At 47.1% G+C, this 26,100-nt stretch overlaps 1 protein-coding gene and 1 long non-coding RNA gene across 9 annotated transcripts in view; one reads left to right on the top strand and one right to left on the bottom strand.

The window, feature by feature from the left end:
• The first annotated feature begins 11,262 nt into the window (after positions 1-11,262).
• The window catches only part of CHRDL2 (chordin like 2), a 34,305-nt gene continuing 19,467 nt past the window's right edge, over positions 11,263-26,100 (top strand). For 3 of the 8 annotated variants that reach the window (XM_081539627.1, XM_081539626.1, XM_081539622.1), the window contains exons 1-2: positions 11,468-12,227; positions 22,661-22,773. In XM_081539627.1, coding sequence (XP_081395753.1) covers positions 12,146-12,227; positions 22,661-22,773 — 195 coding nt within the window. In that variant the 5' untranslated portion in view covers positions 11,468-12,145. Of the gene's footprint in view, positions 12,228-19,613; positions 19,944-20,693; positions 20,732-22,660; positions 22,774-26,100 lie in introns of those variants that run through there. The other 5 variants (XM_081539625.1, XM_081539621.1, XM_081539620.1 and 2 more) reach the window with 5 other exon arrangements.
• LOC145525811 (uncharacterized) lies at positions 12,623-19,515 on the bottom strand. The gene is made up of 5 exons (XR_014068425.1): positions 19,436-19,515; positions 18,551-18,746; positions 17,549-17,769; positions 17,162-17,455; positions 12,623-13,555 (listed from the first exon to the last, which is right to left on the bottom strand). It is a non-coding gene; the product is annotated as an uncharacterized LOC145525811 (long non-coding RNA).

Here is a 26,100-nt window from a genome sequence, read left to right as displayed (position 1 = left end):
CTCTACTATCGAGCCACCAAGGAAGCCCCTTTCATGATAGATTTAAGTCAAATCACTATACCATACACCTTAAATTTATCGTATTGTATGTCAATTACATCTCAATAAAACTGGAAGAAAAAATACAGCATGAATCTAAAATATAATAATAAAAGACAAACTTTTCTCTGCTAGTATTGATCACCTTTTACAATATAAATAGCATGTCCTATTCTAGTCTGTTTTTCTCATCTCATCAAAAAACTCCTTCTGCAATTATTGTTGCTGAGAGGAAGGGACAGTTAGGGAATTTAGGATGAACATGTACACACTTTCGTTCCCTGGCGGCTCAGACAGTAAAGAATCTGCCTGCAATGAGGGAGATACAAGTTCAATCCCTGAGTCCAGAAGATACCCTGGAGAAGAGAATGGCTACCCACTCCAGTATTCTTGCCTGGAGAACTGCATGGAGAGAGGAGCCTGGTAGGCTACAGTTCATGGGGTCACCAAGAGTCAGACACGACTGAGCAGCTAACACACACACATGTACACACTGCTATATTTAAATGGATAACCAACAAGGACCTACTCTATGGCACATGAAATTCTGGTCAATGTTATGTGGCAGCCTGGATGGGAGCGGGGTTTGGGGGAGAATGGATGCATGTATATGTATGGCTGAGTCCCTTCACTGTTCACCTGAAACTATCACAACATTATTAATCAGCTACACCCCAATACAAAATAATAAGTTAAAAAAAAAATCCTTCTGCTACTTTCACTTTTTTTGGACCAAGTAACCCAGAAGGAGGGACTCATGGCCCTTCTCCAGGAAGAATGGGAAGGAATGAAACCCTCATTTTGTCATAAAAAATGGATGGACAGTCAGTTCGGTTCAGTTCAGTCGCTCAGTCATGTCTGACTCTTTGTGACCCCATGGACTGCAGCACGCCAGGCCTCCCTGTCTATCACCAACTCCCGGAGTTTACCCAAACTCATGTCCATTGAGTCAGTGATGCCATCAAACCATCTCATCCTCTGTCATCCACTTCTTCTCCTGCCTTCAATCTTTCCCAGCATCAGGGTCTTTTCAAATGAGTCAGCTCTTCGCATCAGGTGGCCAAAGTATTGGAGTTTCAGCTTCAACATCAGTCCTTCCAATCAACACTCAGGACTGATCTCCTTTAGGATGGACTGGTTGGATCTCCTTGCAGTCCAAGGCACTCTCAAGAGTCTTCTCCAACACCACAGTTCAAAAGCATCAATTCTTCAGCGCTCAGCTTTCTTTATAGTCCAACTCTCACATACATACATGACTACTGGAAACACCATAGCCTTGACTAGATGGACCTTTGTTGGCAAAGTATTGTCTCTGCTTTTTAATATGCTGTCTAGGTTGGTCATAACTTTCCTTCCAAGGAGTAAGCGTCTCTTAATTTCATGGCTGCAATCACCGTCTGCAGTGATTTTGGAGCCCCCAAAAATAAAGTCTGCCACTGTATCCACTGTTTCCCCATCTATTTGCCATGAAGTGATGGGACCGGATGCCATGATCTTAGTTTTCTGAATGTTGAGTTTTAAGCCAACTTTTCACTCTCCTCTTTCACTTTCATCAAGAGGCTCTTTAGTTCTTCACTTTCTGCCATAAGGGTGGTGTCATCTGCATATCTGAGGTTATTGATATTTCTCCCAGCAATCTTGATTCCAGCTTGTGCTTCGTCCAGCATTTCTCATGATGTACACTGCGTATACATTAAATAAGCAGGATGACAATATACAGACTTGATGTACTCCTTTTCCTATTTGGAACCAGTCTTTTGTTCCATGTCTGGTTCTAACTGTTGCTTCTTGACCTGCATACAGATTTCTCAAGAGGCAGGTCAGGTGGTCTGGTCTGGATGGACAGTAATAGTGACCAAACTGAAAAATTTGCCTCAGCTTTGTTCTGGTTGTTCAAGTTCTCTTCTATAAAATATGTATTGGGTTTCCCTGGTGGCTCAGTGGTAAAAAATCTGCCTGCCAATGTAGGAGATGCAGGTTTAATCCCTGGATTGGGAAGATCCGCTGGAGAAGAAAATGGCAACCCACTCAAGTATTCTTGCCTGGGAAATCCCATGGACAGAGGAGCCTGGTGGGCTACAGTCCATGGGGCCACAAAAGAGTCAGACACGACTGAGCAGCTGAACAACACCAACAAAATATGTATCAGAAAGCCTGAGAGGGAGGGTGAGAGTTGGAGGACACTGGGATTCAGGACTGGAGCTTCAAATTCACCTGTCTTTAGATTCGAATTTGGCCAAGAGGGACAATGGATTTTGTACTGCTATCACTGTCTAGTTCTTCTGAACCCAAACTAGCTGGGAACAAGAGGTGGTGCACTAAGGATCAGTGTCTTTTCATGTGAAATAAGAAGAAAGAGAGAATGTAGGAGTACAATTCCTCAATTATTCTGAAAACAGGAAAAAAAAAAAAACTTGCCTTAGAAGAGAGTACTGTGATGGGAGCAGACGAAAAGTTCAGGGGAAATACAGAAGAGCCTCATGAAGACTGACTTCCGCTGGTTTGGACAGAAACGGATACAACATGCGTTTAGTTCCTTCATCTTAAGGGAGGATAGGATTCTATAGCAATCCACCAGTGACTGACTGATTTGTTCTCTAGAATGGTCATTGTTCCACAGTTCTTTGTTTTCTGGACTCTGGGCCCTGCTACCTCCATCCCTGAGAAAAGCCTACCTACGGCCAAGTCTCCTGGGACTGTCATGTTGCTGAGTGACCACCAGGGGGCAAACCAAGACTACTAAGCTCTCCCCACCATCCCTTCCCCTCAGTTTCCATGGAGTCAAATTCAGCCGGAATCCACTTTAAAAATCATCCAAGGCTTTTGATCAAACATCTTTGTTTACAGGCAAGAAAGCCAAGGTCTAAAAAAGAGAAATCATTTTCCAAGGCCACGTAGTGAATTAATGGTGACGTTGGAGCCAGAAACCAAGTGTACTGGCCATTCCAATGTTATACAGGTTCTACCACATCAAGCTTTCTTCTGTCTCATATTTAATTCTAGAATACACTGGTTTTTAACAATGTATTTTCCATAAAAACGACTTGTTTCTCTAGTTAGATTGTAAGTCCCTGGGGCCAGGGACCATGGTTTGCCCAGCACTGTATATCTTCTCCTTCAGAACCTAGCATACGGCTCTGTAGACAGCCTATGCCCAATACCAGATGCAAGATTTCAACAGACATTGTGAAACTGCTATCTGGTGGGCCTAGCCATGGATCCTGAGAACACAGAGATGAAAACAAATGACTATAATTCAGGAAGTGAGGTTTTTTTGTTTCTTTTTTTTTTTTTTTTAAGGCCACACTGTGAGGCATGTGGGATCTTAGTTCCCTCACCAGGGACTGAACTCATGCTCCCTGCATTGGGAGCACACAGTCGTAACCACTGGACCACCAGGGAAGTCCCAGGAGGTGAGTTTTTAACAGTGGTGTAGACAGAGTGCTGTGGAAGCACAAGAAGAGGAACTGACTAATTACCTGGGTGGGATACAAAACTGAGTTCTAAAGGAAGAATGAGAACTCATCAAAGACAGGAAATGGGAATTCTGAATAGAACAAATGGTAGAATAAGCCAACATATAGAGGCATGATAAGCTACCCACTCCAGTATTCCCGGGCTTCCCTTGTGGCTCAGCTGGTAAAGAATCTGGCTGCAATGCGGGAGACCTGGGTTCGATTCCTGGGTTGGGAAGATCCCCTGGAGAAGGGAAAGAAAGGCTACCCACTTAAGTATTCTGGCCTGGAGAATTCCATGGACTGTATAGTCCATGGGATCGCAAAGAGTCGGACACAACTGAGCGACTTTCACTTTCATAGAGGGATGAAGGCATGATGTGTCAGGTGAAAACAATTGGTTCTGAGTAGCCAGAGCGTAGTAAAGAAGCTTGAGGTCAGTTGCAAAGCTGATGTCTATTCATTCACTTTTCATTCTACAGACAGTAAGTACCCTCCAAGTGTTGTGCAGCACTGTTGTACATAATGATGGTTGTGAGATGATAATAAAAGTGAGGTCAGCAAAAATAATGATGAAAATACAAGTGTGGTTTAATTCCAAGGATTTGGTGTCTTGAATTTAGGGTTCATTCCCCATGGGAATCAGATAATCCAGATAAATATTCTATCCTTCATTTATTAAAAAAATATTCAGTAAGCCCTTTGTATGTGCTCAGCACTGTTCTAGGAACTAGGAATATAACTGTGACCAGGAATTGAGGTCCAGGCTATTATAGAGCTGTCATTGCTCATGGGGGAGGCAGATAATAAACAAATGAAGAAATGCCTTTCAGATAATGATGTGACACAAAGGAAGTAAAAGAAGACAATATGACAGAAAATAACTGAAGGGGGACATCATTAGATTGGTTGCACAAAGGACACCTTACTGAGGAAGCGACATTTGAGCTGAATGAACTGTCAGCTGGGGAAAAAGCTGAGGGAAGAACATCCCAAGCAGGAGAAATCTCCAGGGCAAAGACCCTGTGGAGTGTACAGGCAGCCTGGTGTACCCAGGGACAGAAAAAACTACTAGAGCCTAGCAGGCACTGGGAGGATGGTCTATAGTCAGAGGGCAGGCAGAGGCCAGGTCGTGGAAGGGTATTCAAAATGTGGCAAAGAGTTTAGATTTTACTCTAAATGCAATGGAGACTTTTGAAGCAAGAAAGTGATGTTGAATGATTTACACTTTTAAGAGCTAGGTCTGGTGGCTCCTCACTCTACCTTTGGGTGGATACAGTGCCTGTCACTGTCTGGCTGTGGAATCCAAAGTCATGTAGCACTGTTTACTGGTGCTCTAGCTTCATCTTCACAGACCTATGGAAGGAAGTCTCTGAGGACAAACTGCTTTTTGAAAGTCCCCCTGAGCTTCGGGGAGGCAGGAACAGAAGGTCCATTCTCCTTGGTGCTTGGTGAGTGATGATGCTGGCAGTGAAGGAGGCCTCTGGTCAGTTGCTAAGCTTAGGACCTGGATGAAGGATGCTCCCACTCCACGCCTTCCATTAAAGACACTTTGTCCCCACTCAGGGTCCCTCCTGAGGGCTCTGTGAAATCAAGAGCTGTGTGTTCCTTCATCCTGCTTTCCTCACACCTCCTCCTTCAGAATCACTGTGTGCAGGCTGTCCCAGGAAGAGACATAAGGAGGAAAAAAGGACTTAGGAATACTCACATAGCCACATAGGTACGCATACAAATAAATATGAATGGGGCCAGGGACCATGTTTTGCCCAGCACAGTATATATTTTTTCATTCTAAAAGCAATTTATTTAGGCTAACTGCATGCACAATATCTGGAGATCTAAATGAATATGTCCTAAAATAACTGTAGTTTTTTTTTTTTTTTTTTTGCATCAAAGCTATTTATTTATTATTTTTATGGCTGTGTTGCCTGGCATACGGGATCTTAGTTCCCCAAACAGGGACTGAATCTGCACCTCCTGCGGTGGAAGTGTGGAGTCTTAACCACCAGACTGCCAGGGAAGTCCCAACAGTAGGTCTTAAATGATTTTTACATGGATGAATAACTCTGACCTGACAGAAGGGTGGAAATGGAATGATGATTGTTCACTTCACAATAACATCAACTTTAACAGCTCTTTTAAATAAGACTCTCCTCTTTAATGTATCTAAATTGGATACAACTTTCAAGAGTCAGTTCATTCACCCTTTCCAGGACATCAAGTAAAGACAGTGTACTGGAACTGGCTTATAAGGGCTCTGGAGAAAGTGAAAGTTGCTCAGTCCTGTCCGACTCTTTGCAACCCCATGGACTATAGAGTGGGCTTCCCTTGTGGCTCAACTGGTAAAGAATCCGCTTGCAATGAGGGAGACCTGGGTTCGATCCCTAGATTGGGAAGATCTCCTGGAGAAGGGAAAGGCTACCCATTCCAATATTCTGGCCTGGAGAATTCCATGCACTGTATAGTCCATGGGGTCACAAAGAGTTGGATACTACTGAGCGACTTTCAGATACACAGGACTATGGAGTCCATTGAATTCTCCAGGCCAGAATATTGGAGTTTGTAGCCTTTCCCTTCTCCAGGGGATCTTCCCAACCCAGAAATCAAGCCCAGGTATCCTTCATGGCAAGCAGATTCTTTACCAGTTGAGCCACAAGGGAAGCCCAAGAGTACTGGAGTGGGTAGCCTATCCCTTCTCCAGCAGATCTTCCTGACTCAGGAATCAACCAGGGGTCTCCTGCATTGTAGGTGGATTCTTTACCAACTGAGCTATCAGGGAAGCTGTAGAGCCTAGTGGTAAATTTTCAGCAATTTTCCAAGCTGATTTTTAAAACTGATCATTACTAAACATTAAATTAATAAATTTACAATTAAATGTTATATTTAAAACATTCACATTCCTGCCTCCTAATTAGTTTACTGCATTTTACTATCAGTGTTCTTGAAGTTATTTACATGTACCTGTAAGATGGAAATACTGTATAATGGTGTCCTACTGTATGTCGCAACCCCATATTCAATGATGTCCATTGGTAGCCTGAAATTGGCCCTAATGGGAATATTTACACCATGGAAATTGGCAAATGCTCTAAACCAGGGCTTTTTTCCCCTAGAGAACTGACTGTTAAACATTTATCAGCATACCTCAGGTGTAGTATGTATTATGTAGTCATCTTATATTAACTCTCATATGGTGAATCTGCTTTTAGAATCTTACTTACAGAACTAAATGGACTGAGTTCAGGAAACTTGCCTTGACACTGAAGTCTATGATCCTGATTGCTATATTAATTTTACATAAGCAAGCAGCCTGCAGTCCAGGAAGCCTGTTAGCCACAAATAACAAGTCACAAGAGGACTATTTGAAAGAATAAGAATCTTGTTCAAAAAACCTTTCTTTAGCAGCTACTACGTACAAAGATGTATGCTGAAGGCTAGGGAAAATATTAGATAAATAACAGTGTATGTTCTCCTTTTGGAGGAGATGACAAAAAACCTTTGGTGATACAATGTGATAAGTGCTATAATGGAGATACAGAAGCATGGGGGGAAGAAGGTCATCAGAGAGACTTCAGTGAGAACCTGGACTATATGCATCAGTGTCTCTCTTGTTCTCCACTGTGTTCCTAGCACCTTGCACAGTGCCTGGCACAGGGTTGGTTATCAATAACTGTTGGATGAATGAAAGAGTTTACCTCGATCCTGGAAAAATAAGACAAACAGAAAAGAGTGGGTAGAGGCAGGGTGTTTGAAAAACACAGGGACTTCCCTGGGGGTCCAGTGACTAAGACTCCTCATTCCCAATGCTGGGGGCCTAGGTTCAATCCCTGGTCAGGAAACTAGATCCCACAGGCTGCAGCTAAGGGCTCACAGGCCGCACCTACAAATCCCCTGTGCCACAACTAAGACCCGGCACAGCCAAAAAAACAAATAATTTAAAAAAAAAGAAAAAACATAACGTGCAGAGACCTGGGTAGGGGAGGAAAGGGGAAGAGCTCAGCATATTTCAAGAGAGAGAAAGTTTAAATTTAATGTGGCATGAGGGGCCCAGGGGCTAGAACTGAGAAGGATGAGAGTACAGAAGAGGAGTTCTCTGCCTTAAATCTCTGTAGAGCTCTGAAAAGGCCCAAGGAGTTGGCTTGTTCTGTGCAGCCCTGAGATCAGCGTTAGGAGCAATGTGGGGAATCTCAGAGAATCAGATTTAGTTAGAGAACTTTCTAACAGATCTGCCAACAGTGTGATGGGCAGACTAGGAAGGCTGTGAGCAAGTTCTCTAAGAGGGTAGCAGACAGGTGGCAGACAAACTTAGTGCAACAGATTGCTATGGATAGATAGATTTTTTTTTTCCTGACTAGATTTTGGAAGAACTTATCAAATCTCCTTTTTAAGAGAGTGTTAGATAATATATGGGCTTCCCAGGTGGCACAGTGGTAAAGAATCTGCCTGCCAAGGCAGACCACACAGGAGATGTGAGTTTAGTCTTTGGGTGGGGAAGATCCCCTGGAGAAGGAAATAGCAACCCACTCCAGAGTGGGTTTCCAGGCAATTTTCTTGCCTAGAAAATTCCATGGACAGAGAAGTTTAGCTGACTATAGTCCATGGGGTCCCAAAGAGTCAGACACGACTGAGCAACTGAGCACAGATAATATATGGACAACCATCATGAACAGCATTTCTACAGAAGACACAGAAACTTACCTCAGGGGCTTGTTTCTTTTTTTTTTTTTTCTTTTTGCTGTTTTTATTTATTTATTTTTTGGCTGTACTGAGAGGCATGTGGGATCTCGGTTCCCCAAGCAGGGATTGAACCTGTATCTCCTGCACTGGAAGTGCAGAGTCTTAACTGCTGAACCGCGGAAAGTTCCAAAGGCTTGTTTCTTATGTCAATCACTGAGAGCAATAGGGGTGCTGGAGGATCTCCCATGAGAAAGTAAATATCTTTTCAAGTCATTGAGGTCTTCACTCCCTCATGAAGCAGTTATCTATCCAGTATCTTTGTGTATCAGGGACTTTGCTAAATTCTGGAAATATAGATATAAATGAAAACAAACAAACCCTGCCCTGAGAGTACAGGGTAGAAAGGCAAATATTTACACTTCAATAGTTAAAATACCATTTGCTACCAAAAATTTGCTTTGCTTGGGGGACTCAGGGAAGTCCTGAAAGAGAAATGACTCGGAGCTGACTTTTGAAAAGTAAAACAGAATTCACTACATGAAGGAAGAGAAATATAGTCCAGACAGAAGGGAAACATAGACAAAGCTATGGAGATTAGAAAATGCATGGGCAGGTGGGGAGGTGAGCGGTTGGTGGAAGTATAGGGTAGGTGGCAGTAAGAGCCAAAATGCGTGTGGCCTTGAATCCAATGGTAACAATTTTGGATTGTAATCTGTCAACAATTGGAAGTCGATAATGTTTTATCCTGTTATTTATTTAATAACCTTTTTATTTTGAAAGAATTTTAGACTGACAAAAAAGTTGCAAAGGTAGTACAGAGTTTTTATCTAAGAACCATGGATCTTTCACCCAGTTTCGCCCAGTGTTATCACCTTCCATAGCCATGGCACCTTTGTCAAGACTAAGAAATCAATGTTCATACATGATTTTAAATTAATAGACTTTATTTACCAGTTTTTCCACTCATGTCCTTTTACTATCCTAGAATCCAAGCCAGGATATCACATTGCACTTAATGTTTTTTTTTTTCTTTTTACTTCCAATAATGGGTTTTAAGTGGGAAGATGATGTGATCAGGTTTGTCAGTAGGAATAATCAACATAATTTTTATGGCAAGTGTGAAGAAAATAGATTGGAGGTGCCCACACTAGGGGTGGAAGACTTGCTAAAAGGCTACTAAAGAAGTCCAGTAAGATGATGATGGCCTGAATTCTGAGGACATTAAGGATGGAGAGGTGTGTTGACACCTTTTTGATCTTATGGTAGAGACCTTTCTTGAAGCAGAATGGATAGGATATAGGGGAGGGCAATCTCAATCCACCTCCTTTATCTGAGATGAATCTATGTATATAGCAGACTTTAAACAAAGATGGAAAAAGGAAAAGATCTCTGTCCCAGATCCTTGGGATGAGATTATTTCTTCAATTAAACACTAAACTTAACTCTCAGTGCCCTGAAAGCCTAAGCAAAAAGGGAAGCATGATGACATTTCCTTCTCCGGGGATCTTCCCCACCCAAGGATCTCATCATCTGTTAAAACAGATAAAGCATACTCAAGGGAGAGGAAGTGGCCAGGTTGGAGAAGAAGAAAATTAAGCCTGGAGGGCACCAGGGGCAGATCATGTTTGTCTCTGATTCAGAGGGTCCTGGGGAAGCTCTGTTTCTTTTCTTTTTATTTTTTCTAAGATTTCATTGATGTGGACCATGTTTAAAGTCTTTATTGAATTTGTTATAATATTGCTTCTGCTTTAGGTTTTGATTTTTTGGCTACAAAACATGTGGGATCTTAGCTTCCAAACAGCTATTGAACCTGCACCCTTCCCACTCCCACCCCCACACACACTGGAAGGCAAAGTCCTAACCACTGGACTGCCAGGAAGGTCCCCCAGGAGCTCTGTTTCTGGGAACACCAGTTTATCCAGTGCTCTCTGTTCTTGGAGACCATCAACTGGCAACACAGGAGGTGGGGACCCCAGCCTTACCCCAGGAAGCTATCTTTACAGACACAGTCAGAAGTGTTTCAACCTGGAAATTTGATTCCCTACCAGAGCAGGATGTGATTGACATCCCTTCTCTCTTATCTCTTACTCCTCCCAGTCTCTGCTCCCCTCCAACATTTACTGAACTTCCAGCAGCTCTGCAAGAAGTTCTTCTGGGCAGGAAGTTGAGGTCCAAAATGGGGATGGATGAATTTGCCCAAGACATCTAAGCAAGCTAGGAAGAGAGCCAGGACAGGGGCCCTGTCCTTTTGAGTTCAGAATTTGAGCATTTCTTGTCTGGACAGAGCTGGTGGTTCTCTTCTTAGGTCCTATTAATTCATACACTCATTTAACGCAAGGTATGGAGCACCAACGATGGGCTGAGGTGGGGGGCTCCGGGCCCTTGCCCCCACCCCCACCCCATCTCTTTCAGGTAAGAAAAACAATGCTTCAACCTAAAGCCCTTACTCAAGAGGATTGAGTATGACCAACCCTCTCAGAAAGGTGCAGGCCCTACCTGCAGAGGCAAAGGAAAGACTGTGTCCTGCTTCTGGAGTGCCAGGGTGGGGTGGAAGGGAGCAGAAGACTCTCAGAGGAAGGGCCAAGGATCCCACATGGTGCCTCTGGATGCGGGGATAACTGGTCAGAGCATTCCAGGAGCCTGGAATTAGGACCCCTTCTTTTCGAGATCTGAGTGCTTTGACGTTCTTTTTTGTTGTTGTTGTTAATGTAGCTGGCTGATTTATTTATTCAGCTGTGCTGGGTCTTACTTGTGGCACACGGGGTCTTCTATCTTCATTGCAGCATGTGGGATCTAATTCCCTCACCAGGAATCGAACCCGGGCCTTTTGCATTGGGGGCACGAAGTCTTAGCCACTGGGCCACCAGGGAGGTCCCAGCTTTGCCGTTCTTTATCTCATCCCACTTGCGAAACAATTGTGGGAAGACATTAAAAACATTAAAAGATACTTAAGATACTAAGATCCCCATTTTAGCATGGGGATCTGGGAAACAGACTCAGGTGGAGTGGCCAAGTGCACAGACAATTGAACAGCAAGTGTCCCGATTTCATCCAGAGGCTGGGTTCTGTGCAAGCACCGTCGAGCTCCCTCACCTGAGCGCCTCTCGGTTCCGCCGCCCGCTTCGCCTCGCCGACCCCGACATCCCTCCCTTCCCCACCCGAAAGTTTCTAGCCGGGTTCGGTCCTCCTGGGCTCGGGGCGCCGCGGGGAGTCAGGGGTTAAAACCCGTGGCCCGGGTGGCTCCTTCCCCCTCCCCAGCCCCCTCGCCTCCTCTCGGCGCGGCGCCTGGAGCGTCTGTCCCGGAGACCGGCACGAGAGAGGAGGGGGAAAGTGGGCCTGTTTCTCGGGTGGCCAATCCACCAAGCCCGCGGTGCCCCAGAGGAGGCGCCAGGGCTAGGCCAGCGCCAGGCCGGGGCTGCCTGCTTCCCGCGGCAAAGTACAAATGCGCCCGAGCGCGGCGCCTGGCGCCCTTGGCGTGCAGAGCCGGCCCGCGCGCAGCCTCCCCCCGTGGCCGCCGCGCCGTCGCCGCCGCGGGTACCGCCGCGCCGCCGGGCTCCAGGACCCGGCAGCCCAACCCCGAGCTCTGCGAGCAGGGAGCGCCGGCCGCTTCTAGCCCGCACGTCCGGAGCAGCCCGCCGGTCCCGCGCGCCTGGCCCAACGCTGCGCGCTCGGCGGACTCCGGTCCTCCCCTCCCTCTCACCTTCAACTTTAATTGCTTTCCCCTCTTGCATACCTTCCTGTATCCCTCCAACTCCTTCCCTCCGTTTGCTTTCCACCTTCCTCCTATTCCCACCTTGGACCTCCCTTTTTGTCCTCGCCACCTTCTTCTCAACCCTTCTCTGAATCTCTAGCCCTAACCCTCCCCGGGTCTGTGGATTGCTTTGTGCCCCTGGGCGTCAGTGTCCCCCTCATCTCACTTTCCCCCAAGTCCCCTCCCGGCTCAGCGCCTGAGGGCCTGGCCCTGGGGAAGAAGGATGGTTCCCGAGGTGAGGGTCCTCTCCTCCTTGCTGGGACTCGCGCTGCTCTGGTTCCCCTTGGACTCCCACGCACGAGCCCGTAAGTAGTGGAGTGGGTGTGCTGGGTGGCAGAAGAGGGGACCCCCGGGATGTGCTGGAAAGTGCCAGGACTTGGAACCCCAGACTGTTCTGACAGCCATCCAGGGAGCACCTGTGCCGGGAGGGTGGAGGCTTCTCTGCGGACCAGTTCGGGCTGACCAGACTGGGGGGAACTCTGCAAGACTCAGAGCCAAGGGGGCTGCGGCCACGGACCGAGGGTGAGGGAAGTGAGAGCTGTGGGAGAGAGGGCAGAGCACGGTGCTTTTTCTGGAGGAGAGGGGGATGTTTATTCCTAGCAGAGAGTCTGGCATGTTTGGCGGCAAGGGTGTGATGAAGATGAAGAGGCTATTGCATTTAAAGAGAGCCAGTGGAAAGAAAGAAGAGTTAACTAGGACAACTTTCCCATTGCTTTTATCTTTTAAGGCTTACAACACTCCCATGAGGTGGGTATTATCATTTGCATTTTACAGATGAGAAAACTTAGACTGGGAGAGGAAAGTTGCTCACATTGACAGAGCTAGTGAGCCATCCAAAGCCAGAACTCTTCAATTCCCAATCTGAAGCTTTTCCCCCTGGTCCCACAGTATCTGGAAGGAACTCTGATTTTGAGCTGTGACATTGGGAGGCAGCAGGGCACAGGGAGATAGACCAGGGTCTTCATTATCCCAGATCTGCTGACTACCAGCTGGTAGGAGGCAGATACGTCTCTGAGCCTCAGTTTTCTAATCAAGAAAATGGGAGTGAAAATCCCAGGACTGTTCTGAGGATTAAATGGAAGAAAACATGGAAAGCAACCAGCACCAGTGACTAGCTGGTCCATGGTAGGTTCTCGAAAAACACGTTCCCTAATTCATGCTTTTCCACTGATACACAGTGTAACCTCAGTCGGTTGATATCAACTCTCTGAACCTCAGTTTCCTCACTCTTTCCACAATAGGCTGGTGGTGGACCTCCTACCCATCTTCTGGCTGTCTCTTGGAAAGCTGGGAGGGTGAAGAACAAAACCAAAGATTCTCTTTAAAAAAAGGAAGCATCTTAGTTCAAATGCAGACATACCCAGTAAAGAAACCAAGGCCCAGCACGGGCAATGGTCCGCCCCAGGTTACACAGGGCACAGCCTGGGATGAAACCCCATTTTCCGAGCCTAGAGCACGTTCTTCTCCATAGCTCAGCTCCTCCATCTCTGCCTTCTTTTGCACATGACTTTCTGGAGCCAGCAGTACTGGATATTGTTTCATTCCTGTCTCTGATCATCAGGGCAGGCTGCGTGTCTGTTTGTCTCTGGGTGGCCACCAGCATGAGATTCACAGAAGTCCTTAGTAACAAGTCCTGAAAAGAGCCCAGTGTTAGTTCAAGTCCTGGCTCTGCCCCTTAGTAGCTGTGTGGCTTTTCATAAGTGACAACCTCTCTGAGCCTCACTTTCTGCATCTAAGACACACACTCACCTGAAGGCTTCTTGGGAGGATTAGAGGAGATGAATGTGTTAAGTGCCCAGCACAATGCCTACTGCTCTATCAATGTCTCCTCCTCCTCCTTGAGGCCTGGAGGTTTCCTCCCAACACCTTCTCATTGCTTCTTAAAAGAGAATTAGCACAGGATACCCTTAATGCCTGCCTCCCTTCCACTTGGCACATGGCTCTTAACCCCCCAGATTTCATTGCCCTGGATGCATCTTAAAAAGATGGCCTAGAATCATCTTTATGTAGATTGCTCACATCCTACCCACAGCTCTCCTCCTTGTCTCCCAGAGCCTGTCAGCCCTCTATAGCCTAGCTTAGGTCACACCTCTTCCAGCAAACTCTCCCTGCCATCTGATCCACTCTGATCTTCCCTCCTCTGTGCTTCCACTCTTCAGGCCATATTTCTCACTAGGTGCTGCCAGTGTTCTATCTCCCCTAGATTGGAGCCTAGCTACCGACATGCAAGAAAAACCTTGGAGCAGAATTGTTGAGTTAAGGTGAGGTGGAGATAGTCAAAGGGGTGTAAGATTCCGCGATTTCAAAGCTGAAAGAACTTTTGAAAGTCACCTGTTTCTACCCCTCAATGTACCAATCCTTACAGTTAAACTGAAGCCCAGAAAGGGTGAGTGACTTCCCCAAGTTCACACAGCAAATTTATTAAAGAAAAGAACAGAGACCTGGACGCTAGTCCCTGATTTATCACTTACTGGTTGTGTGAATTAGGACAAATCATTTCCTACTTTGAGCCTCATTCTGTGTAATGCTAACAACCTGTGAATCCAGAAAGAATCCTATAGTCATTTGCTAAGGTCTTGCTTGAAGATCTCCTGTGAAGGCCCTCGTCTTAGTTTAGTAAGTTTAGTTAGTAAGATCTGGGCCCTATTGTAGGTAAGAAATCTCCTGGTGACATCTTAGGTGCTTTCAGAAGTGGTACCCACACATAGAAATTCTCAAACCCTGTGGTGTCTGATTCCTGAGATGGCCCAGTCCTGCAGAATGTGTAGGGCCTGTGAACATGTATGGCAGCTTGCTCCTTACTTTAAAGTGCCAGGGTATTCAAGCAAATGTTATTCTATCCTTGGCTCTATTTCCAGCCACAGACTGAGCCTTGATCCCAGCCCAAACTGAGTCTCAACTCCAGCCACAGACTGAGCTCTAATCCTCAGACACTACTATGGATCAAGCCCCATTTCCATTCCCACCTAGAGCCCCCTGATCTGGTCACTGACCAGTACAGTCCCAGGCTGAGCCACACGTGCATATGATGTCAGTCACTTTGGGCACCCATCCCCACCTCTGTCTGTGGAATGAGAACTTGCCCAGTACCTTGACTCCCTCTCCAGTGCTCTTTCTCCTATGTCAGCTCCTCTTCTTTGTGCTCTTCCTTTACTAATTGTACCCCCTCTCCTAACCTTCCCCCCGCTTTAATTTAAGGTGGACAGCTGCTTCTGTTTTTTCATCTCTGCTTCCATCCAATCCTGACTTCAGGAGAGAGTTGGTTATCAGGTAAAGCCACCAGCTCTTCTACCTCCAAGGTTTCTGTATACCATGGAAGTCAAAGTTTTTGGTCCCAAGTGACAAAACCCCAGGCCCCAGAGGCAGGGTGCAGGCAGGAAAGAAGCTTCTATGCTATGACATGGTACAGATGGAATCAGAAGGTCAGGGCTCCAGTCCTGGCTCTGCCTCCAGTTCCAATTGTGACCCACAGCAGGTTGCCTTTCTCGCCCCTGAGTTTTCCCAGCTGTAGAGCGAGAGGGTGGGAGTCAAATAGATAACCATTGAGGACCTTTCCAGCTTTAACATCCCATAATTCTAAGACCCAAAGATGCTATTATTGCCTTGGTTCAGGGTCCACTCTGGCCTTTGGAAAAGGGAGTTGGGGGAGTGTGGGTCTTCAGCCTGGTACCCTTGCCCTCCAGGGAGCAGTGGATAGACAGAAATCCACTGTTGGTGTTTGATTCTCAGACGCCAACAGAAAGGGCCTAGAGGGCCTGAGACAGTGAGTACAGAGGGCTGACATCTGGCTCCCGTCAGAGCCCTCTCTGCCTGTCTAGAGGTTCTGCATCTCCTCTCTCCCACCAGTAGAGGTCTCTGTCTCACTCACTCGCTTGCAGGCTGTTGAGCGGAGCTGGGCAGCAGCTGTGCAGTTGCTCCAGCTGTTGCACCTGTTCCAGGGCTGGCCTCTCAAGTTCCCCCAGCCACCGGCCATGGCACCAGGCACTGGGAGAGAGACCTTGAATCCCTTGGACTCCCAAAGAAGAGGACTGGCATGTGAGAAGTGCTGCTGGGAGGTGCAATGCAGAGATCATTGCAGGCGTCCCTCTGCCTCTGGGCAGGATCTCATCCCAGAGAAGCCTGTTTCATACTCTGTTACCCATACTTATAGTCAGAATTCTTCCTTTATCTCAGCTAAATCCTTCTGTTTGCAATTTAAAGCCATTTCTTCTGATCCTGTCCCTTAGAGGATGGGCATTCATTCCTATAAGAAGCCCCTACCTACCTGGATCTGAAGACTGGCATTGGAGTTCACACTGGCAAAAATCAATTATCTTAGACCAGGCTCAGGCTCTCTCTGGGACTGTGTTCACATTTGTAAAATAGGGGATTGGACATAATCTCTCAATCCCTAACTTTCTAAGGTTTTGTGTGTTAGTCACTCAGTTGTGTCCGACTCTTTGTGACCCCATGGACTGTAGCCTGCCAGGCTCCTCTGTCCATGGAACTCTCCAGTCAAGAATACTGGAGTGGGCTGCCATTCCCTTCTTCTTCTAAGATTTTTTGAATCTATAAATGTATTAATACATGTCCATGGAAGAAGACAATGTAAATAGTTTCTTCTCCACCCACTGACCCTTGCCAGACAACTGAGCTGTCTTTCCTGGTTTGCTGACTCTCTCCTTTGAGGTCCTGCTATGCTCCTGAACATCTGTCATGTGCCAGATAAGAATTCAGGTGCAGGGAAGCCAGGGTCCTTTCCTTAGACTGCACAGCTCATCCACTGAGGAGCCGAGGTTTTTACTTCTGATTCCTTTAGGAGGCCTCCCTCACTGAGTGCCAGTACCCAGCACAGAGCTTATGTCTCAGAGAGGAGCAAGTTTGTTGGTATGAAAGGGAACTATAAATAAATAAAGTACAGCAGAGTGGGCATGAGGGAAGAGATATAAACGTTCTCACATCCCCATGCAGGCTGGCTCGCTCAGGTTTCCTGAGTTCTTGCAGGCTGGGGTCAGGCCAGCCACAGTTCCAGCCGCAGGTCCACCTGGTGTCCTTCTCTTGGTCTCATCCTGACCGTTCTGCAGCCCAGAATATTCTTGTTGTCTTTTCTGCCTCCTCTTGGAAGAATTCCCAGCAACCCTACCCACTCCTGACTACCCCTTAAGAGATCTTAAAGAGACCATGAGGGTCTCAAGGCAGACTGTGGGATGACCTTGGATGGGACAGCTTGTGAAGATCATGAAATCACTCAGCTTCATACCTTCCTGGGCTCCTGGCTTTTTTGTACATAATGTTTGGTGAATAGTTTAGGAGTTCAGATGATGTGAACTGGAAAGGGGAGGTCCAGGGCCAATTTCTGTTAGGTGGCAAGGTAAAGTGCCCAAAGAAATTTGGCTCTTCTGTCACACGATGAAGGTCTCTTTTTGTTGAAGCAGGAGGTTTCCAAGATGAAGGACCAGCAATCACCTCCTCTTCCAGAACTTCTCTTAACTCCATTCTTTCATCCCGCATTCATTTACTAAGTGCGGACTCTGTGTAGGCTCTGCACAGAACACTGGGGATACAGAAATGAATACCATTGGCCCTTGCTCTCAAGAAACTCATAGTTTAGTAAGAAAGAGAAGTCCATTCAAAAAGTACTTCTAACCTAGTATGATGCAAATTGTGGCAGAGGGCTGAACTCAGCCTGTAGGACCTCCAGGAAGGACTGGCAAGTGGCCTGGGAGTTTGGGACGGCTTCACAGGATGGCATCTAAACAGGCTTTGGAGGATGAGGAGCTGGTCCAGCATTGGAGATGGAGAATCACATTCCAGGTGAAGAAACAGCATGGGTAAAGGTACAGAAGCATGAAGGAGTGAGAGTGGGGGCTGGGTGGGGATGGGAAGAGTGAGAAATTTAGCAGGAGGACGTGAGGCTTAAAAAAGGGCCGCCACAGAGAGTTCTGCTGGAAAAGCAGGTGGGAGCCTGCTCGTCATAGGCTGGGGTGACATGATAACACTGTGACAGATACCAGAGTCTGTCTGATAAACGTAGCTACCTAGAATTCAGACTAGGTCAAAGAAGTTCAATCATCAGGCTAGGTAAAGAGATTCGGCTTTGCCCTAGCCAAGTGGGTGTTTCCTTCGGGGAGGGGAACTAGCACCCAGCACACCCCAGTCACCATCAGGGGACTACATGGACCACAGTCACTCCCACCCCTGTGCCTTTGCATGCAACTTCTACTCTGCCCGACTCCACCTTGCCAACTCCCTCAAGATCCGGTTCAGGCATCTGCTCAGGGAGGACTTCCCCAAAGATCCCATGCTTCCACTGTCATAGCATTTGTCTGACCGTATGTATTATATCTATCTGTCTTCTTTATTAGGCTGTAAGCTCCTTGAGGGTGGGCACTGTGTCTTATTTAGGCATGTACCAGGTCCATGGGCATGTATAACTTGATATACAAAATGCTCGGTACCTGAATGCAGGAACCAATGTTACTATTACTAATGATAATAAAACATCAAAATTAATGATAACATTTGCTGCCTGTGTGCTAAGAACCCCACGTTCACTTAGTTATTCAGGCCTGAAACCTCAGTCCCATCCTTGACTGCCCCTTCACCCTCTCCACCCATATTAGTCTGTCTGAAAGCCTACCCACTGTACCTAGTAGGTAGTCCTCAAATCTGTATTTCTGTCCCCCAGCACTACTTCTGCTTTGCTCCAGACCAGCATGGTCTCAGAAGAGATGACTGTAACAGCTTCCTGTGGTCTCTCTGCCTCCAATCTTGAGATCTAGAATGTTTGACCTTAGTGGCAGGTACCATGATGTTTTGGGTACCTGGGGGCTGCCCACAGGATTCTGGGAGTTAAAAGAATACTATGAGAAACAGAAATTATTAGGGAAATTTGGGATCAGCGACAAGGTCTGCTTTTTCTCTCTTTGTTTTTAGCCTACCATTTGGCTGAGCATCTACTCTGTGGCAGGCATTAGTCATATTATCTATGTTATTTGACTTACTTCTGCAATAACCCCCAAAAGGTCAAGATTATTACTCGACCATTTGACAAATATGGAAACTGGGGCCCGGAGTGTTTAAATAGCTTGTCTAAGTGCAGGTTGCAAATAAAAGCCAAATTCAATTGGAACCCCAGCCGATCTGACCCTGAAATCAGAGTTTGGGGACTATACACATACTGGGTGAGGAGTATGAGACCTGTCCCTGTTCTTCTCTGTCTCTCTAAAGCCTAGAACAGCCCCAGTCATCCTCCTCAAACAAAAACTTCCTCCACTAACATCTTCTTCCTGGGTTAGACATCAGTGCTGGGGGCATTAACTCCTAAAGTCCTCTGAGAGAAGGGGCCATCGGTCCCCAAGTTGGAGAAAGAGATGATGAGTGGTCTGAGATGTGGTGACGGGGTGCCAGGGCCGGAGTGGGAAGACCACAGAGGACCACAGAAAGGGAATGAGAAGGGAGGGGGTATGAGAAACAGACTTTGCTCCTTCTCTGTGTTTCTCAGGATCGGCGGCACTGGCTGCCTGGGCCTCACCCTGCCGCGTTTGGAGCCCCTGCGAGCCTAGGTGTATAGAACCATCAACACATCCTGAATCATGGAAGCTTGAAATGATCAAATCTTAGAATCACAACATCATGCAGTTCTAGAAGCTTTGTTGTCTCATGATACATAGGCTCTCAGCAGCTTGGGAATTCTCAAATCTTAAGTCTTAGAAACTTAGAACCTTAGAGTCTTAGAATGTTGACACCATGGATTCATAAGCTATCTGTACAGAAAACCTGTGAAGATCAGCGTTCATGCCCACTCCTTATTTTGAAGATGGGAAAGTGAGGCCCAGAGAAGGGAAGCAAGAGTCTTCCTCAACATCACACAGTGAATTCGTGGCATAAGGAGCTAGAGCCTTTTACCAGCCAACTGCAAGGATGGGGCAAGTGCCAGAGCTGCATGACGGAGGCAGCCTGCAGTCTTGCCAGTTCCTCCTCCTGCCTGGTTTTGGCGTGGCCTTGGGCACTCACCTCCCTAGAAGAAGAGGGAGCTCCAGGCAATGCCACCCTTCCTTGTGCTTCTCACCTTGGAGGGCTTGGTGGGGTGGGGATTGTGGCTCCTGGGGTTGAGGGACAGTTTGCCAGGCCCCCCATATTCTTAGCTGCTGCCAGGTTCATCAGTGGGGGGAAGGGGCCTCCTGACCTGGGCATGGGCTGATACATTCTCTCTGTCTTCACGCTCTGAGCAGGCAAGGGGAGGGAGTGGGGGTACCAGCTGGCACAGGGGCCAGGCTGAAGGGCCGTCCCAGGGAAGGTGGAACAGGATTTCTTCAACAGCAAGGCTAAGTCCTAAGGCTGCAGCAGTGTTGCAATTGCGCCCTTTCCTGGTCGGGGGAGGGGACTGAGGAAGAAAGACATTATTCAATCCTTGGAGAGTTGAGCTGGCTCTGACAAGCTCCCCAGCTGGGCCTGTGTCCTGCCCTCTCTGCCAGCGGAGGCTGAGAGATAAACACAGCTCATTTGATACGGGCCAGCCGGGGCCTTGCTAGGAATGGGATCTGCTGTCTGATCCTCCCTCTACTTTGTGGGGCTGGGGAGAAGGTGGGGAGCAAACCAAACCATGGTCCCCAGTGGCCACTGAAGCACAGACCCTGACGGCATCGGGGCCATGGCCTCAAATCTTTGTTCTGGGAAACAAAGAGGCACAACAGAGCAGTACAGGGAGCCGAGGAGGCTGGTCTCAGCTTCTCACAAAGGCAACTTTCTAAAGGTTAAGAATGGCCCTTAACTCGTGTCCTCCATTCCAGCCCACCCTCAACGTGGAGAGGGAATTCCTATCTCAAGGGTGAGCTGCTCCTGCTACTGTACTGCTTTCCATGCTCTGAGATTCTGCAGAGTTTAAGTGTCTAAGAGAATGATTCAGAAAGCGTGAGACTCTAGAAAGTGTGCAGGATGAAGGCATGGAGAGCAACCTCTAGATTCTAGATTAATAGGGGACCAAAAAAAAAAAATTGGGAAAGGAGGATGGTGGCCAGTGGGGACAAGAAACCTCTAGGCTCTGAGTTTGAGCGAAAAACCATAGCAGGTGAGGTGGACCGAAGGGAAATCTGCTTGGGAGCATGGGGTCCTGGGTTCAAATTGATAGCTGGGTGGCCTCAGGCAAGTCAACTTGGTCTTTGCAGCTCCTCAGTTTTCTCATCTAATTTTCTTACAATTAATAATTGTAAGTAACGATCCCAATGACCCTGCAAAACTGCCTTATCCTCTTGAATCTGGAACAGATGATAATGTCTATCCAGAACGGTCATTGTTACCATAATTGTCATAATTATAGTATTTAACTATGTGTCAGGAACTGGGCTAAGTGAGCGTTTTCCAAGCACTATCCAATTTAATTGTCAAAACATTGATGCTAATAAGATAAGTAATTATATAAATAGAATATCATCGATAAACATTGGTTCCTTTCTCCAAATTTCAATCTCATTTAGTTTAGTATGTCTTTACGGACACTTAGCTTGTGCTGGACCTTCTAGATTCCCCCCTAAAAGAGCTTAGATTATTCTTTACGTAATGGAGAGTTTTTTGTAGAATGATAGCATCCCTTCTCTGTTGTAAAAATCACAAGGTACAGGAGGGTTGGCAAGCGATAGGGCCAGAGGCAGAGGGGCAGGGCAAGGAGGCCTCAACCCCCGACATGGAGCCCTGACCTGGGGCTGGATGCAGAGCTGGTGAGGGGTGAGGACGCGAGTTTTCCAGACAGAGCTCAAAAGACTGGGCAACTGACTGGCTATGGAAGGACAGAGGGGTGGAGGTCTCAAGAAATCAGGTTTGCAGGAGAGATACCTAACCCACTTAAGGAAATAAACTATTTCAATCATTCTTAAAAGCATTCATCTACATACTGACAACATATCAGTTGTTTGTATCAGTTGTAAATCATTTGTAAATATCATTTGTAAATCATTACAAAAATAATCAATTGATGTGCAGTCACAGTACCATTGACCATTTTTAAGGATATTTTAAAAGTCAGTTTTGTAACAACCTTTCACTAGGCAGCAGTTGGTTTTCCTGATTCAAGCACTTATGATCAGAGCTCACTGAGGTACAGGAACACAGCATAGTGTGAAAGCAGGAAAGCTGCTTTTAGTAGCTTTATTCGAAAGATATATCACATGGCCCAGAGAGTGTGTGTGTGTGTGTGTGTGTGTGTGTGTGTGTGTGTGTGTGTGTGTAGGCCAGTGAGCAGCAGGGGGCAAGAGAGAGGATGGTGCAGAGATGTAGTAAATAAATAAGCCAAATGGGACAAAGGAAACAGAAGCAAGAGTGACTCTGAGAGCAGAAGGAACGCTGCACAGAGAGACGAGAGGCTCCGGGTGTCATCCTTGCCTGATGACTGACTTACTGTGTGTCCTAAGAGGTATAGTTTGGCCTCTCTGGGCCTCAGATTTTTCATCTAATTATAATACCTAACATTTCTACCACAATTTAAATCTGTAAAAACATGTTCACTGCTTGATCCCCTAACCACTCTGAGAGAAGTGTCAAAGTTCCAAGAGGGCCAGTGACATGCCCAGAGTCACACAGCCAGTCAAGTTGATATTGAAACTCAGTCATTCTGGCCCCCTGACTAGGAGAGCATGTCCTGTGGATTCTCTTTTGCTCAAGTGTCCAGATGACATCCTTCCTAGAGCCAGAAAGAAGGAGGGATGAAGCAGGGACTCCGGGCTGGAGCCTCCTGGGACTCACAAAGCACTGGTTGGTTTGCCAGGCCCAGACATGTTCTGCCTTTTCCATGGGAAGAGATACTCCCCCGGCGAGAGCTGGCACCCTTACCTGGAGCCTCAGGGTCTGATGTACTGCCTCCGCTGCACTTGCTCTGAGGTAGGTCCCTCTGGCCTCCTGTGACAGGCATGTCTGGGAGATCTCCGGGGAGGGCACCCTGGAGGGAAAGAGGACAGCCTGACTTTGGGGTGGGGGGTACTCTGGAACCAGGCCCCCATAGAATTGTGGTCTATCAGCAGCAACTGAGGGACTTGGGGCCACACCACTTCACGACTGAATATCTCAGGCATGGGCATAGATGCCTACTGTGGGCCTCCCAGAGATAAATTGCGCAGTGGATCAGTGGCTGGGCTGGGATGAGGACACAGACCTCCCCTCTCTCACCCAGCCTTCTTCCTGCTGCCACAAGCCTCCCGTACCTATGCAGCAGAAGGCAGAGCCTTCCTGATCTGACTCCCTAATCCTTCCTTTCCTCCTGCTTTCTCCTCCAGCGGCCTTTCTTGCCGCCCAGCCTGAGAATGTATTTCCCAATGCCACTGGTCTAAATGTTTATTCTTTGCAACTTTGCTCAAATGCCACCTTCACCAATAGCTTTACTTGATCCCTCACCTGAAAGTATTTTCTTCTCTGGGAGGCCACATAAGTTTCTCTGTCCCTTTCTCCTGATCACTGTCAACCAAGTACAATGGTTGTCTATCTGTCAGTTACTGGCCCTCCTCCATGGAGCCCTGGGAGCAGGTCTTCCTGGGTACTCACTCTTGCCCAGGTCGGGGTCTTGCCAAAGGCTGTATCAACTAGGGCAGAGACCAGATTTTTTTTATTTATTTATTTCAATTGGAGGCTAATTACTTTACGATATTATAGTGGTTTTTGCCATACATTGACGAGAATCAGCCATGGGTGTACATGTGTTCCCCATCCTGAACCCCTCTCCCACCTCCCTCCCCATCCCATCCCTCAGGGTCATCCCAGTGCACCAGCCCTGAGCACCCTGAGAGACCAGATTTTTTTGTAAACCTCTGTCCTCCCAGCCCACCCCAACCCAGCACCCTCCACAGGACCTTGTACAATCAACTAGGTGGGGTAAACGAAACCCAGGCCGGGTATGGAGCTGGAGGATGGGGAAGGAGCGAGTGATTGAGAAGGCTTGAATCCTCTTGGCCCTGGCTCAGCTGCCGGGGACCAGCCTCATTGGTGTGAAGTCCAGAGCTCTGTCTGTCCAGGTGCTGGTGCTGGGGAGGGGGGTACCTAGTCCCAGCTAGAGCCAGCCCCTTGGACCCCTCTTTCCCTGCACAGCCAAGGCTGTGAGAGCCTCCCTTGTTAAAACAGTCCTCAGAGTGGGAGCAGAGAAGACCTTCTGAGGAAACACCAGAAGGTGGAGGGGTGTGGGCCAGCCCCTCTCCTGACTCTGACCACTGGGGTCTCACTCCTCCTGGGTCTTTTCCTCTGACTCCCCACTGCTTCTACCATGTTGGCCCCTGGTCAAACCTGATGCCAGTGGGAGCACAACCCCCATCCCTGCCTTCCCTTGGTTCTTAGCACATCTGAGGCCAATCAGCCTTTTCAAAAAGAACTTTGTGAAATATAGCCAAAAAACAAGAAGGAAACCATAACAGAAAATTCCAGACATATCATGCGGTCCAGTTGACCAAGTCCAAGTTTTGTGATCAGTGGAGCTAATTCATTTCTCCCTCTCTGGAGTTCACACATACACAGTTTCCTCACCCCAAGGGGATGTAGCTGACATCCCCAAAATACACTCTGAATTCCTTCCTTCTTTCCATCATCATCACTCCCCCTAATCTAAGCCACTTTCCTCTCTCACCTGGGCTGCTGTGTGAGCATCCCAGAGTCTCCCTGTACCCCTTTCTCTTTTTAAAATATTTTTTGGTGTTGACCATTTTTAAGGTCTTTATCAAATTTGTTACAATATTGCTTCTGTTTTAGGTTTTTTGATTTTTTGGCTGTGAGGCATGTGCGATCTCAGCTCCCCCCTCACCCCCAGTTATGGATCGAACTCACACCCCAACATTAAAGGCAAAATCTGAACTATTGGACTGCCAGGGAAATCCTCTTCCTGTACCCTTTTCTAATCTGTCCACTGCATGGCAGCTCAAAGGATCTTTTCTGAACATAAAACTAATCATGTCATTCAGAAGCTCTTAAAACCCTTCAATAGCTTGTCATTGCACCTAAAGTAAAATTCAAATTGCCTGCTGTGGGATCTACACCATCTGAACCATCTGACTTCTGCCTTGTTCTCCAACCTCATCTTCTACCTGCAATGCTGCAAACTCATTCCAACTTGCTCCTCCATTCGGAATGTTCTTCCCCCAGATCTTCCCAGGAATGGTTCCTTCTCATCTCGCAGTGCACGACATAAAGTTACCTCCTTATGAGGCTTTCTCTGCAGCCGTTTCTAAAATAGTCTAACCTTGTTAACGCAATCACATTACCCTGTTTTATTCCTGTTATAAATTTAACATCTGACATGATCTGGTTCCTACTTGTGTATTTTTTATAGTCTGTCTCCTTCTCTGCTAGGATGGAAGCTCTGTGAGAGCAGAATTCTTGTCTCTTGCTTACTGTCCCTAGTGCAGAAGAGGACATGGCACCCAGTTGTCATGCAGTAAATATTGAGTGAATGAATAAGGCCCTGCTCCATCCACCTGAGGCATTTTCTGCATCACGGAAAGTGCACAGACCTACACAGTGCTCACCTGCTGTGTGTCTTAGGCAACCTCTCAGAGGCTCTTTTCTCATTTTGAAATCGTGAATAATAATAATACCTACCACTAGGGTTATCGAGAGAATGCAGTGAGATAATACATTTCTATATAACATAATGCCCCTACCTAGTAGCCATTCAATAAAGGGTGGTTATGACTTTCCTGAGAGGTACCCTTTGACTGCAAGGCCTCCCGCCTTGCCCCCCCACCTTTTGCGCCCTAGCCTGTTTCCACCTTACTTCCTGCTGCATCTCACTCATCATCTCCATTCCTTGACACCTTCAAGGCCAGAATCAAGAGACAGATTCTAACTCTTCAGACACCAAAGTTCCTTGCATTCTATCCTACTTTCTCATCTGAGGGGCTCCATTCACGCTCTGGATGTTTATCCAGCACCCCTGGGCCCCAGGCCTCAAGAAGGCCACTTTTAGAGCTCAGACAGATTCTGTGGACTCTAGGATGCCCTTTAGCACTGATTAATTCTTGTGGTCACCTCTGGCCATCTTAGGAAGCAATGACCCCAGAAGGACTAGGGCCTGGTTCAGGGTTCTCCATGAGGCAGGAAGCTGCTTTGGTAGAAGTGTTTTGGGGGCTCTCAGGTGGGCCAGGGGTCTGGAATCTCACTCGGCAACTTCGAAGTTTAAACAAAGCTGACTCCAGTTGACCGAGAGGCCATCTCCCTCCCTTGCTGTTTCTC

Source organism: Giraffa tippelskirchi, chromosome 11, assembly GCF_054371585.1.
Source record: "Giraffa tippelskirchi isolate mGirTip1 chromosome 11, T2T-mGirTip1v1.2.pri, whole genome shotgun sequence".
NCBI lineage: Eukaryota > Metazoa > Chordata > Mammalia > Artiodactyla > Giraffidae > Giraffa > Giraffa tippelskirchi.
Note: the sequence above shows the minus strand (reverse complement) of the source record. Positions and strands in the feature narration are given on the sequence as shown.